General features: G+C 37.4%; 1 protein-coding gene across 1 annotated transcript in view; it reads left to right on the plus strand.

Annotated features, from left to right (window-relative positions):
* Nucleotides 1-15,165, plus strand: part of LOC147336026 (macrophage mannose receptor 1-like) — a 62,642-nt gene that overhangs the window by 44,124 nt on the left and 3,353 nt on the right. The window contains exons 7-13 of the mRNA XM_086286131.1: nucleotides 5,410-5,577; nucleotides 5,885-6,118; nucleotides 6,529-6,628; nucleotides 6,959-7,197; nucleotides 10,381-10,638; nucleotides 10,792-11,049; nucleotides 14,226-14,519. Of these exons, the coding sequence (XP_086142257.1) occupies nucleotides 5,410-5,577; nucleotides 5,885-6,118; nucleotides 6,529-6,628; nucleotides 6,959-7,197; nucleotides 10,381-10,638; nucleotides 10,792-11,049; nucleotides 14,226-14,519 (1,551 nt within the window). The remainder of the gene's footprint in view (nucleotides 1-5,409; nucleotides 5,578-5,884; nucleotides 6,119-6,528; nucleotides 6,629-6,958; nucleotides 7,198-10,380; nucleotides 10,639-10,791; nucleotides 11,050-14,225; nucleotides 14,520-15,165) is intronic.

Raw genomic sequence — 15,165 nt, forward strand, 5'->3', positions numbered from 1 at the left:
AAGCAACAGGAAGTCTCCAGATGTTGTATTAAAATATGCAGATGAACTGTTACCTAAGTTTGATAATGTGACGAAATTATCCAGCTTAAGGAATCTGACGGCAACCGTCCTATTTTACATGGAAGCGAACAAGGGTGAGTCTAACTATACAGTCATCAGAGCCAAACCCTTTAGAATAATCACCCAGCAGAATATATGCATTCAAAACTTATATATATTTCTCATTTACACAGAAAAACAAATGTCTGTTGAACATAATTAGGCAGATGCCCACTTTCTAATCAACTTAAATCCAGCAGCCAAGACCAAATCTCTAAGCTCTCTAAAACATAAGGGATGAACCCAGAAAAGAGGCCCCTATGTCAACTGATGCTGAGACTAAAGACCAATCAGACTGAACCAAACTGTAATAAAGTGCAAATCTAAAACACGGGAGAGAAGAACCTAAAAGCCAAAGTAGAATCAAATATTCTCAGTCCATGAACAGAAATTATGAAATAGCATAACATGTCTTACTCTGCTGATCAAACATAGACTCTGTGACTACAAACCAACAATGAAATAAAGAAGACAAAAAAAAAATCATGGAAGCCAAAAGAAAACAGAGCAGTTGAGGTTCTAAGTGAGATACATATCCTTCTCACATGTTAATGAGTCATTATTATCGAACTTATAATCAAATTTATTCAGTTTTATAATTCCAAAAGTACAGAACTGTGATCTAAAAATACTCCTAAGGAGAATATCTGGCTGCCCATCATACACTCATCAGCCACTTTATTAGGTATATGTTCAAATGCAGGTTTTCACATACAGGGAGTGCAGAATTATTAAGCAAGTTGTATTTTTGAGGGATAATTTTATTATTGAACAACAACCATGTTCTCAATGAACCCAAAACACTCATTAATATCAAAGCTGAATGTTTTTGGAAGTAGTTTTTAGTTTGTTTTTAGTTTTAGCTATTTTAGGGGGATATCTGTGTGTGCAGATGACTATTACTGTGCATAGTTATTAGGCAACTTAACAAAAAACAAACATATACCCATTTCAATTATTTATTTTTACCAGTGAAACCAATATAACATCTCCACATTCACAAATATACATTTCTGACATTCAAAAACAAAACAAAAACAAAACAGCGGCCAATATAGCCACCTTTCTTTGCAAGGACACTCAAAAGCCTGCCATCCATGGATTCTGTCAGTGTTTTGATCTGTTCACCATCAACATTGCGTGCAGCAGCACCAGCACCAGTCTCGAGATATTTCTTGGCCCAGTCTTGACGTTTCAGCTTGTGTGTCTTGTTCAGTGGTGGTCGTCTTTCAGCCTTTCTTACCTTGGCCATGTCTCTGAGTATTGCACACCTTGCGCTCTTGGGCACTCCAGTGATGTTGCAGCTCTGAAATATGGCCAAACTGGTGGCAAGTGGCATCTTGGCAGCTGCACGCTTGACTTTTCTCAGTTCATGGGCAGTTATTTTGCGCCTTGGTTTTTCCACATGCTTCTTGCGACCCTGTTGACTATTTTGAATGAAACGCTTGATTGTTCGATGATCACGCTTCAGAAGCTTTGCAATTTTGAGACTGCTGCATCCCTCTGCAAGATATCTCACTATTTTTGACTTTTCTGAGCCTGTCAAGTCCATCTTTTGACCCATTTTGCCAAAGGAAAGGACGTTGCCTAATAATTATGCACACCTGATATAGGGTGTTGATGTCATTAGACCACACCCCTTCTCATTACAGAGTTGCGCATCACCTAATATGCTTAATTGGTAGTAGGCTTTCGAGCCTATACAGCTTGGAGTAAGACAACATGCATGAAGAGGATGATGTGGACAAAATACTCATTTGCCTAATAATTCTGCACTCTCTGTATATCCAATCACATGAAAGCAACTCAAGTATTTAGCATTGTAACAGCCCGTATTGTATTACAGCACCACTAGGGTGGTGGCAGCCATTCCATGCTGTTCATGCTCTGTTCTTAGGAGAAACCTTACCGTTGTAACGGGCTGGCGCCGGCGACTACCGATCTCTGCAGATGTATGTACGACCTAGTAGAGCTGTGGAGACCTGGCTTGTATGGTCTTTTGTTGCTGACAACGAATAAAGGTATGTTGTTTGATTTAACTGACTGGCTTCGAGTTATCCGGCTAACCTCCACACCATATGCCCGCTGGACCTGCTAGCCGCTCCTTCCTCGCCAGACTGCTGTTACGCCATGCAGCCCGACAAAAATACGTACACTGATACGTTGGGTTCGGTTTCATGGGGTTTGTATTCTATCAGAGCAATGAGGAAGTAAAAAGCTGATACATTTTTTACTTTATTTCCTGATACCCTACACCAAGGTATTTGTCACAGAGGGTCTGATTTACTACCCCAAATCCTATCTAAGCCCATGACTAAGACCTTAAATAATTTCCCCCAGGGATCAATAAAGTATTCTGATTCTGATTCTGATTCTGATTAAACATTAATAATGAACACAGTTAAACATTAAACCATGCACTGTATATTGACTTACAGGCATTACTTAGGATTAAAATATTGATACCCACCTATGTTTCATGTTTTTACAGGGAAATGCACTGAGAATCTGTTCATTTGTACAAACACACACACATTCTGGCAGTTTGCTGGTCTGATGCAATCAGGTGCAATCTTCCAAGGAAATTCCCCTGAGGTGAGAATATACAAAACAAACAAACAAGAATTTTTTTTTTTAAAAAAAGCACTCACAGGCCTCACTTAGCATGTTAAATATTAAAGATCATGGCAGTGGATTTTCACATCTTCACATGATCTGTTTTACAACAAATAATTTACACAGTCTATTTACTGTCACAAATCTCCTCTATGAGATTTACATTATGAATGGTGTAGCTTTTAATTATTGTCACATGCTATAATGCAGCCCACATACTAATGGGCAAATAATAAGTGACATGTGAAATCATCTCACAAGCCAGATATAATTGCATCACAGCCCTTGAGTTTGACATGTCTGACTTAAACCTTTGCATACATTTGCAATATCTCTAAAATTAGAAACATCCCATTACAGTGTGATACTGAAAAACTAGTGGATGCATTTATTATTTCTAGTCTGGACTACTGTAAATTGTTTTCAGTCCTAAAAACTCACCAAAAAGCCTTCAGCTAATCCAAAATGTTGCAGAGGCAGTACTGGCTCGAACGAGGGAGCATATTTCTTCAATACTGATTTCTTTTCATTGGCTCTCTGTTAAATCCAGAATCAAATTTAAAACTCTTCTCCTCATATGCAAGGTCTTCAATACTCAGGTCACATCTTATATTAAAGACATAGTACCGTATCACTCCAATAGAACACTTCGATCTCAGGCTGCACTTTCCAGATTATTTTAAAGTACAGGGTGGGCCATTTATATGGATACACCGTAATAACACGGGAATGGTTGGTGATATTAAAGTCCTGTTTGTGGCACATTAGTATATGTGAGGGGGCAAACTCCTCAAGATGGGTGGTGACCATGGTGGCCATTTAGAAGTCAGCCATCTTGGATACAACTTTTGTTTTTTCAATAGGAAGAGGGCCATGTGGCACATCAAGCTTATTGGTAATGTCACAAGAAAAACAATGGTGTGCTTGGTTTCAATGTAACTTTATTCTTTCATGAGTTATTTACAAGTTTCTCTTTGTTCACAGCCATTGACATGTCGAAGAGGTTAACACGTGAGGAGCGGATCGAAATTGTGTTGATATCTGGTGAACGCAGTAACCGGGTCATTGCAGCAGATTTCAATGCAAGACACCCTACGAGACCTCCCATCTCCCACGCTACAGTTAGCAAACTGCTTGCCAAGTTTCGTGAAACTGGTTCAGTGTTGGATATGCAAAAATGTGGACGCAAGAAAACCGTCACTAATGAAGAAACATCAGTGGCTGTCCTAGCTTAATGATCAGTTATTATTAATCTCTGGCTCTCTTCCACACTGTGTCTTTTATCCTGTTTTCCTCCCCTCACTCCCAGTCATATGCAGCAGAAGGCTGTCCCTCCGCCACAAATGATTTTACACATCATCCAATATTTTTGTTCACTGGAGTTGTAACTGGTGTTGTAAAGTATTTTTTTTACCAAGAAGGGAAAAGGAAATAACAGATAAATCAGCACTATGTTATGCTGTAATATGAGACAAAAAGAGATAAGCACTGAGACAGGTTGGTTTTTGAAAGAATTTGTATTACATCAAAGTAGTGAATACAAGAAATGTCTGTAAGGTTTAGACTGTTCTTCCTGATATCTGATAAGTCATTGTTACAGAAAAAGTTTTACTTCCTTTTGTCTTAGCTACACCCATGAGAACGATCTTTAAACAGTCACAGCAGAAGGTGAGAACTAATATTTCTACATTGACATCTTACTCAATGAATACTGAGAGGTGTTTTAAGTATTTCTATTCTTGGACTTGGTAAGAACAATCTATATTTACTGTATTTTGTTAAAAGGTTATATATATATAAGGATGAGTTTCTCTGCACATATCTACATGTATTTTACTGAAGGTATATTCATTTAAAATAGGCTGTTTAACATTGTGGCTCTTTTTACAGTTTTGACTAATGGACTATAGATTGATCATCTTTGCCTTAACAGGTTGGTGACACTTTTTCTTAAAAAGAATTTCAGCTTAAGCAATCTTCTTTCAATCCTACCTACATACAGGTGTTTCTACATAACATGCAACAGAGAGGTCAGCTTAAAAAAAGTTGTATCTATCAGCTATAAATGTTTTCTATAGGGCACTAAATTTGTCGCTGTAGTCATGATTTTAGATTTTTGTAATATGGCAAAAGAAACTAAATGATTGAAAAAACTATTCTTAATCTGTTATGAATACTGTTTGACGCGTACTTCACCATGTTTATGTAAACCTATTCAATTGTTTTTTAAGACTGAAACTAAAACAAAAGCTAGCTAAGCCTGCAGAGGACAAATTTTCTTGGTATTAGAGTTTAAATTCAGTGCTGTTTAGGGTAGGTTCAGTGTAGCATTCATCAGCGTATCAACACACTGAATTTCAACATTTCAGCACAGCTATATGGAAGTATAATCCAGTCAATGACATAAAGAGATAGAATAGGAATTTTCTTCTTGCTGTAGAGAAATGTGTAAGAATGAATGTGAGAAAAACAATGTCTTTAAGTATATGAAGAAATAATAAAACAATAACAGGACCTTAAAAAAATCTATTTCGCTGTTGACCTATAAGTTAGTAGATTCTTATATAAGACACTTTGGGAAACCTACAGTAATATTTCTAAACCTATTTTATCCATATTCCCTCTTTACAGTATAAACGATAATATATTGTGTTTTATTGAGTGTTGCAAAATTTAAATAGTGCCTTATTTCAGGAGCACTGGTTAGTGTTGCCTTTTGTCAGACTCGTCAGTACTACTTTGTGAGCACCTCAAAGACATGGACAGATGCACAGAGTCACTGCAGAAATGTCTTCACTGACCTGGCAACCATAGAAAACACAGCTGATCTTTATGCTGTCACAAGTACTGCATCAAACACAGGTGAGTTCTTGATATTGGAAATATAAATCATACATAACAAACTGTAGAAATATATACAATTACACTCTGTTTATAGTAACCATTGTCCTTAATGTAAATATGTAAGAAAAAAAATTGTCTATGTTTCTGTTCTGTGTCCTGTGTACTGTTTGTTTGTATATGTGTCTTTCTGGCTGCTGTTACAACCAAATTTCCCCTTGTGGGACAATTAAAGGATTATTCTATTCTATTCTAAGTTGACAAAAAACAAATTCTTGAGAAACCTTAAAGGAATACAGAAAACAACAATTTGCATCTTTTTAAACAGGTAAGGCATGGATAGGTCTCCATGATGACCTGCAGAACAGTTGGAGATGGTCCCTAAATGACAGCAGCTTCTATGGTGTGGGAGAGGCAGCATTTAGAAACTGGTATCCTGGTTCACCCAACAATCTTAATGGACAGCAACAGTACTGTGTGGCACTTTTAAGTGGGAGTCTATACAGTGATAGATGGGATGACCGTGATTGTGGCAATAAATACTTCTTTGTGTGCTATAATGGTGAGTTTACATGGAGTAAGAATTAACAATGTGTCAAATATTTCTCCTAAATCATTTCGACCTACTCAGTCTAGATCAGGGGTGGGGAGCTCCAGCCTCAAGGGCCGGTGTCCTGCAGGTTTTAGATATTACCCTGGATCAAATGATTAGTTTGCCCTCTGGAGAACTTCAAGACATGTTAAGGAGGTCATTTAGCTATTTGAATCAGCTGTTTTGGATAAAGGACACATCTAAAACCTACAGGACACCGACACTTGAGGCCTGGAGTTCCCCACCCCTGGTCTAGATCATAAATCTACTATTAGGTCTCACTTTTCATTTCCTGAACTTCGCACACATTTTATAAAAACTATTTCATCAGCTAGTCCAACCTATCAGTCTACTGGTTCATTATTTCTGTATATTTGCAGGTACAATAAATGGTGAAGCATCCTTTGTTAAGGTTAACAGTGCTGTAAATTGGACTGATGCTCAGAGTTTCTGCAGGAATAATTACGTTGATCTAGCCAGGTATAGTATCCACTAAAGAAGACTTTAAGGCAAAACACAAGTTACCTTTTTCTGTTCTGGCAATTTTTTCCCAACGAAATTTGAAATTACAAGATACATTCCCTGATTTTACAACAGCCTTTGCTTTTATGTTTTAAATGAAAATTGGTTTAAAGTCATAGAAAATTTTAAAAGTATTTGCTTTATATAAAATATCAATTCCTCTGTTAATTAAAAGTTATTGTCAAATCTTTAAATAGCCACTCAATACACTGTCTTTGAAAATTTGAAGAAAAAAAAAGAGAGAGAGATTTTTCCTCTGTATTCAAAATCCAACTCTTCTTCTTGCAGTGTAAGAAATCAGACAGAAAGTCAAAAGATCGCGGTCCTAGCAAATGGAGTTTTTGTGTGGATCGGTCTCTATCGGCAAAAGGTGTGGTCTGATGGGACTGACTATCTATTTCAATACTGGGCCACTGGGCAACCAGACTCTGGAAATGAGCAGTGTGTTGCTGCAGATTTCAGTGACTCAGGACGATGGTCGGATGAATTGTGTTCCAAGAACTTTCCATCCATCTGTTTTACTACAAGTAATAGATCTAATTTCTACTCTCACATACTTAACAGATGGAAAAGCCTGCATCGAATAAACATATTTCTATTAAGGCAATTTATTTGTTACTGAATATTAATACTAAAACCAGCACTTTGGTTTAGGAATTAGTAGTGTATGAGTAGTCCCTTAAGATCAAAGTGGGAGTACATGTTGTTTTCAGCCCAGCTAAATGCAATTCAAATCTACCGATCACAAAACTATATAAAAGACATTTCAGGGTTTTTTATGTCATTTCTGTCATTTACAGTAAACTTCAGAGCAACGGCCCATAATGAGAGCAGCATCACTCTGCAGTGGAATAAAGTCAACAACAATGTCAACTTTATTTTCCAGTTTAATAGTACAGAGGCAAACATCAGTGCACCAGCTGGAAATGGACCAGTAAATCACATAGTCTCGTCTCTCACTGCTGGAACTAAATACATATTCACTCTCTACTCTGTGTTTGAGAGTATCAAAAGCAGTGGAGTCAGCATTACTGCATTTACCAGTAAGATAACAAATATTTTCCTCACTGTATAACTACTGCCCGTCACCCCTCCCAGGGTAAGGTCCATCTCCAGAGATTTCTCTCCTGAGCCATTCTTTCTAGTTGGCTCTCGGTGTAGCCCATCTTATTTACTTCTGCCTCGAGGTCTCGTCGCCAGGTGTTTCTTGGGCAGCCTCTCTTTTCCTTGCCTTCAGGGATCCACCTGAGAGCCTGCCTGGGATGTTGGTTGGTGGTTTATGTAAAGTATGTCCTACCCAGCACCATCTTTTCTTCCTGATTTCTTCCTCTACTGGAAGTTGACAAGTTCTTTCCCATAAGATGATGTTTCTGAGTGTGTGTGCCAGCGAATGTGGAGGATCTGTCTGAGACAGCTGATAAGGAATTTCTGGGGGGATTCCAAATCTATGTCTTTCAGAATGTATATTGCATAAAATTTTGTCATAATCTGCAAAAAATCAGCTACAAGCAACTTGAGAAGCTCAAGCTATTGCTAATACAAACACAGACATGAGAATGCCTACCTGCCTTGTTTTAGTGGTTCCTTTATCAAGTGGAATTAATTCAGCTTCCAGGGACAATAGCTGACTATGGCCACAAGATGGCAGTAATGTTAAGTCCCTGTCACAATAGGCATCTGCTGTAAAACATGCAGAGTCATCTGCTGTGGACGCATTTCTTCTCAACTACTTAAAAGATAGTTTCGCAGTTGGTCCTCCTAATTCTTCTTTGGCAATTTTTGTGTCCAGATGTTTTGATTCATTTATCTGAAATAGATAATAGACCCAACGCAACTAAGGATACATTTAGCTCCTCCAAATCTGTTTAAATATTGTACTACACTGTTTTGTAAACTGCTCTAAAGCCTCTCTTTATTTAAGAAAGAGGCTTGCAGTATTGTCTTCATAACAGAAGCCACTCAGACCAGTAACTTATATTTAAATTACAAAACTGCTATTGTTTTCTGCTCATTGGTCAGTTCTTTATTTTTCTTGAATTTTCTCTCGCAACTGCATTCTCTTTTACTTTTAAATTTAAAAATAGTAAAGCTGAAGGATGGTGAAAGAAAGATAAACATCTAATAATATTGAGTGGTGCCAGATTTTTTTATTTTTTGAAATATTTCGTTAATAGGAAGAAGCGATACTACAATCTAAAGATAACTCTGTTGCTAAGCTCATATCAAGGACTATTTGATCCGTTTCATCTACAGTGATGCAACATTCATCCAAATTTCCGCTTATCTCTCAAAGGGCATTTAAAGTTAATGTTATGCACATATGGGAAAGGGCAAACACAGAGAACAGGCAAAAAATAATTTAGAATAAACATCATGGATATCTTTTTATTTTTGTAATCTAATATTCTAGTATTCCAACATCTAATGAGAAGTTAATTGATTTAAAATAAATGCTTAGTTGTTGTTTTTTTCGGTCTCAGTTCCTCCAAAGGCAGAAACCTTCAGGTCATCAGGACAAAATGAAACCAGCATCACTCTGCAGTGGAATAAAGTCAACAACAATGTCAGCTTTGTTCTCCAATTTAATGGGACAGAGACAAGCATCAGTGCACCAGCTGGAAATGGACCAGTGAATCACACAGTCTCATCTCTCACTGCTGGAACTCAATACACATTCACTCTCTACTCTGTGTTTGAGAACGTCAGAAGCAGTGGAGTCAGCATTACTGCAGTCACTGGTGAGTTAATCGATTGGTTTAAACTGCAATACAATGTTTTCACAAACTACTGATAATAATTCAACAGTATAATTTTTTACTGTTTTTAACTAGTGAGAAATCAATTTTGAAGAATTTTTGAAACTTACTTTATTTTCTCATTTTTCCATTTAGCTCCTTCAAATGCACAAAACCTCATATCATCAGGACAAAATGAAACCAGCATCACTCTGCAGTGGAATAAAGTCAACAACAATGTCAGCTTTGTTCTCCAGTTCAATGGTACACAGACAAGCATCAGTGCACCAGCTGGAAATGGACCAGTGAATCAAACAGTCTCATCTCTCACTGCTGGAACTCAATACACATTCACTCTCTACTCTGTGTTTGAGAACGTCAGAAGCAGTGGAGTCACCATTACTGCAGTCACTGGTAAGTTAATGAAATTATTTAAACTGTATTACAATGTTATAACATATTTTTGAACAAAATCAACAATGAAATTATTAAGTGTTATTAAGTAGCGAGAAATCAATTGTAAACACATTTTGAACTTACTTTATTTTTCTCATTCTTTTGTTTAGCTCCTTCAAATGCACAAAACCTCATATCATCAGGACAAAATGAAACCAGCATCACTCTGCAGTGGAATAAAGTCAACAACAATGTCAACTTTGTTCTCCAGTTTAATGGTACAGAGACAAGCATCAGTGCACCAGCTGGAAATGGACCAGTGAATCAAACAGTCTCATCTCTCACTGCTGGAACTCAATACACATTCACTCTCTACTCTGTGTTTGAGAACGTCAGAAGCAGTGCAGTCAGCATTACTGCAGTCACTGGTAATTTAGTCAATTTATTAAAACTCCATTATAATGGTTCACATATCATTGATTAAGATAACAAAAACAAATTTCAGTGTTGTTAAGTGGTGAGAAATCAATTTCTACAAATTTTTTGAACTCACCTTGTTTTTCTCATTTTTCCATTTAGCTCCTTCAAATGCACAAAACCTCATATCATCAGGACAAAATGAAACCAGCATCACTCTGCAGTGGAATAAAGTCAACAACAATGTCAGCTTTGTTCTCCAGTTTAATGGTACAGAGACAAGCATCAGTGCACCAGCTGGAAATGGACCATTGAATCAAACAGTCTCATCTCTCACTGCTGGAACTCAATACACATTCACTCTCTACTCTGTGTTTGAGAACGTCAGAAGCAGTGGAGTCAGCATTACTGCAGTCACTGGTAAGTTAATCAATTGATTTAAACTGCAATACAATTTTTTCACAAACTACTGATAATAATTCAACAGTATAATTTTCTATTGTTTTTAACTAGTGAGAAATCAATTTTGAAGATTTTTTGAAACTTACTTTATTTTCTCATTTTTCCATTTAGCTCCTTCAAATGCACAAAACCTCATATCATCAGGACAAAATGAAACCAGCATCACTCTGCAGTGGAATAAAGTCAACAACAATGTCAACTTTGTTCTCCAGTTTAATGGTACAGAGACAAACATCAGTGCACCAGCTGGAAATGGACCAGTGAATCACACAGTCTCATCTCTCACTGCTGGAACTCAATACACATTCACTCTCTACTCTGTGTTTGAGAACGTCAGAAGCAGTGGAGTCAGCATTACTGCCGTCACCGGTAAGTTGATGAAATTATTTAAACTGCAATACAATGGTATCACATATTTTTAATTAAAATCAACAATGAAATTATTAAGTGTTATTAAGTAGCGAGAAATCAATTGTAAACACATTTAGAACTTACCTTGTTTTTCTCATTCTTTTGTTTAGCTCCTTCAAATGCACAAAACCTCATATCATCAGGACAAAACGAAACCAGCATCACTCTGCAGTGGAGTAAAGTCAACAACAATGTCAGCTTTGTTCTCCAGTTTAATGGTACAGAGACAGGAATCAGTGCACCAGCTGGAAATGGACCATTGAATCACACAGTCTCATCTCTCACTGCTGGAACTCAATACACATTCACTCTCTACTCTGTGTTTGAGAACGTCAGAAGCTCTGGAGTCAGCATTACTGCAGTCACTGGTGAGTTAATCAATTAATTTAAACTGCAATACAATGTTTTCACAAACTACTGATAATAATTCAACAGTTTAGTTTTTTTCACTGTTTTTAACTAGTGAGAAATCAATGTTGAAGAATTTTTGAAACTTACTTTATTTTCTCATTTTTCCATTTAGCTCCTTCAAATGCACAAAACCTCATATCATCAGGACAAAATGAAACCAGCATCACTCTGCAGTGGAATAAAGTCAACAACAATGTCAGCTTTGTTCTCCAGTTTAATGGTACAGACACAAGCATCAGTGCACCAGCTGGAAATGGACCAGTGAATCAAACAGTCTCATCTCTCACTGCTGGAACTCAATACACATTCACTCTCTACTCTGTGTTTGAGAACGTCAGAAGCTCTGGAGTCAACATTACTGCAGTCACTGGTAATTTAGTCAATTTATTAAAACTCCATTACAATGGTTCACATATCATTGATTAAGATAAAAAAAAAAAAAAAATTTCAGTGTTGCTAAGTAGCGAGAGATCAATTTTTACAAATTTTTGAATTTACCTTGTTTTTCTCATTTTTTCATTTAGCCCCTTCAAATGCACAAAACCTCATATCATCAGGACAAAACGAAACCAGCATCACTCTGCAGTGGAATAAAGTCAACAACAATGTCAGCTTTGTTCTCCAGTTTAATGGTACAGAGACAGGAATCAGTGCACCAGCTGGAAATGGACCATTGAATCACACAGTCTCATCTCTAACTGCTGGAACTCAATACACATTCACTCTCTACTCTGTGTTTGAGAACGTCAGAAGCAGTGGAGTCAGCATTACTGCAGTCACTGGTGAGTTAATCAATTAATTTAAACTGCAATACAATGTTTTCACAAACTACTGATAATAATTCAACAGTTTAGTTTTTTTCACTGTTTTTAACTAGTGAGAAATCAATGTTGAAGAATTTTTGAAACTTACTTTATTTTCTCATTTTTCCATTTAGCTCCTTCAAATGCACAAAACCTCATATCATCAGGACAAAATGAAACCAGCATCACTCTGCAGTGGAATAAAGTCAACAACAATGTCAGCTTTGTTCTCCAGTTTAATGGTACAGACACAAGCATCAGTGCACCAGCTGGAAATGGACCAGTGAATCAAACAGTCTCATCTCTCACTGCTGGAACTCAATACACATTCACTCTCTACTCTGTGTTTGAGAACGTCAGAAGCTCTGGAGTCAACATTACTGCAGTCACTGGTAAGTTAATGAAATTATTTAAACTGCAATACAAAGTTATCACACATTTTTAATTAAAATCAACAATGAAATTATTAAGTGTTATTAAGTAGCGAGAAATCAATTGTAAACACATTTTGAACTTACTTTATTTTTCTCATTCTTTTGTTTAGCTCCTTCAAATGCACAAAACCTCATATCATCAGGACAAAATGAAACCAGCATCACTCTCCAGTGGAATAAAGTCAACAACAATGTCAGCTTTGTTCTCCAGTTTAATGGTACAGAGACAGACATCAGTGCACCAGCTGGAAATGGACCAGTGAATCAAACAGTCTCATCTCTCACTGCTGGAACTCAATACACATTCACGCTCTACTCTGTGTTTGAGAACGTCAGAAGCAGTGGAGTCAGCATTACTGCAGTCACTTGTGAGTTAATCAATTGATTTAAACTGCAATACAACTTTTTTCACAAACTACTGATAATAATTCAAGAGTATAATTTTCTATTGTTTTTAACTACCGTATTTCCCGGACTACAAAGCGCACCTGAATATTAGCCGCACAAGCTAAAATCAGGGGAAAATCCTGTTTTGTACATACATTAGCCGCACCTGACTAAAAGCCGCAGGTGTTTCAATGTTGACTTATCATATGTAAGAGAATATGCACAAAGGGAATTGTCAGGAAAGAGATGGCTGTTTGGAGACACACCCCTTTTATTAATATTTTGAAAAACAAGTTATGGGTACATATTTGCACATGTAGTACATAACAGTAACCTATAGCACACCAGAAAAATAGATTCAGACTACCTTTTAGGCTCAGGTGCAGTGACACGGCTTTAACAAGAAGAAAAGTCAGTCATTCACCATCTTTCTCTTCTTCCTGCGCTCTAAAACCACCAAAGTCCTCTTCTCCAATGTCGGAAACGAACAGGCTCAGGATGGCTTCGTCATCCACTCTCCGCTTCTCTCCTTCGTTGTCACTTTCAAAACCAAAGAAATCCTCGTTGTCAGTGTCAGAGTCGAACACCCTCAGAAGGGCCGTGGCGGTGTCCTCCTCTCCATCATGCAGCAGTCCAGCCCTTCAAAATCCGTTGGTGATCGTGGATGTTTTCGCACTTTTCCACGCTGTCAGAATCCACCGGTGGAGTTGGGCATAACTTGCTTTTCGCAAGTTTATCGCCGCTCGTCATCCACGCCTCCCGCTGAATGCGTAGCGCTACTTTGAAGTTTGTTTTTCGCGCTACTTCGTACGGCACTACGTTGCCTGGCGGACGGACATGTGACTAACATACCACTCTTGAACCCCGATCCTTCCGCCAGGCAACGTAGTGCCGTACAAGAGCGGAACAAACAAAACAAATCGTCTTACGATATCACAAAAATCATGGAAAATCCATAGAAAAGCCGCACCTGACTAAAAGCCGCAGGGTTCAAAGCTTGTGCAAAAAGTAGCGGCTTATAGCCCGACAATTACGGTAGTGAGAAATCAATTTTGAAGATTTTTTGAAACTTACTTTATTTTCTCATTTTTCCATTTAGCTCCTTCAAATGCACAAAACCTCATATCATCAGGACAAAATGAAACCAGCATCACTCTGCAGTGGAATAAAGTCAACAACAATGTCAACTTTGTTCTCCAGTTTAATGGTACAGAGACAAACATCAGTGCACCAGCTGGAAATGGACCAGTGAATCACACAGTCTCATCTCTCACTGCTGGAACTCAATACACATTCACTCTCTACTCTGTGTTTGAGAACGTCAGAAGCAGTGGAGTCAACATTACTGCCGTCACCGGTAAGTTGATGAAATTATTTAAACTGCAATACAATGGTATCACATATTTTTAATTAAAATCAACAATGAAATTATTAAGTGTTATTAAGTAGCGAGAAATCAATTGTAAACACATTTAGAACTTACCTTGTTTTTCTCATTCTTTTGTTTAGCTCCTTCAAATGCACAAAACCTCATATCATCAGGACAAAACGAAACCAGCATCACTCTGCAGTGGAATAAAGTCAACAACAATGTCAGCTTTGTTCTCCAGTTTAATGGTACAGAGACAGGAATCAGTGCACCAGCTGGAAATGGACCAGTGAATCAAACAGTCTCATCTCTCACTGCTGGAACTCAATACACATTCACTCTCTACTCTGTGTTTGAGAACGTCAGAAGCTCTGGAGTCAGCATTACTGCAGTCACTGGTGAGTTAATCAATTAATTTAAACTCCAATACAATGTTTTCACAAACTACTGATAATAATTCAACAGTATAATTTTTTACTGTTTTTAACTAGTGAGAAATCAATTTTGAAGAATTTTTGAAACTTACTTTATTTTCTCATTTTTCCATTTAGCTCCTTCAAATCCACAAAACCTCATATCATCAGGACAAAATGAAACCAGCATCACTCTGCAGTGGAATAAAGTCAACAACAATGTCAGCTTTGTTCTCCAGTTCAATGGTACACAGACA

Source organism: Aulonocara sp. 'chitande type north' Nkhata Bay, linkage group LG3 (genome assembly GCF_057382095.1).
Source record: "Aulonocara sp. 'chitande type north' Nkhata Bay isolate Kocher_YH1m ecotype deep benthic linkage group LG3, A_spYH_male_GT1.1, whole genome shotgun sequence".
Classification (NCBI taxonomy): domain Eukaryota; kingdom Metazoa; phylum Chordata; class Actinopteri; order Cichliformes; family Cichlidae; genus Aulonocara; species Aulonocara sp. 'chitande type north' Nkhata Bay.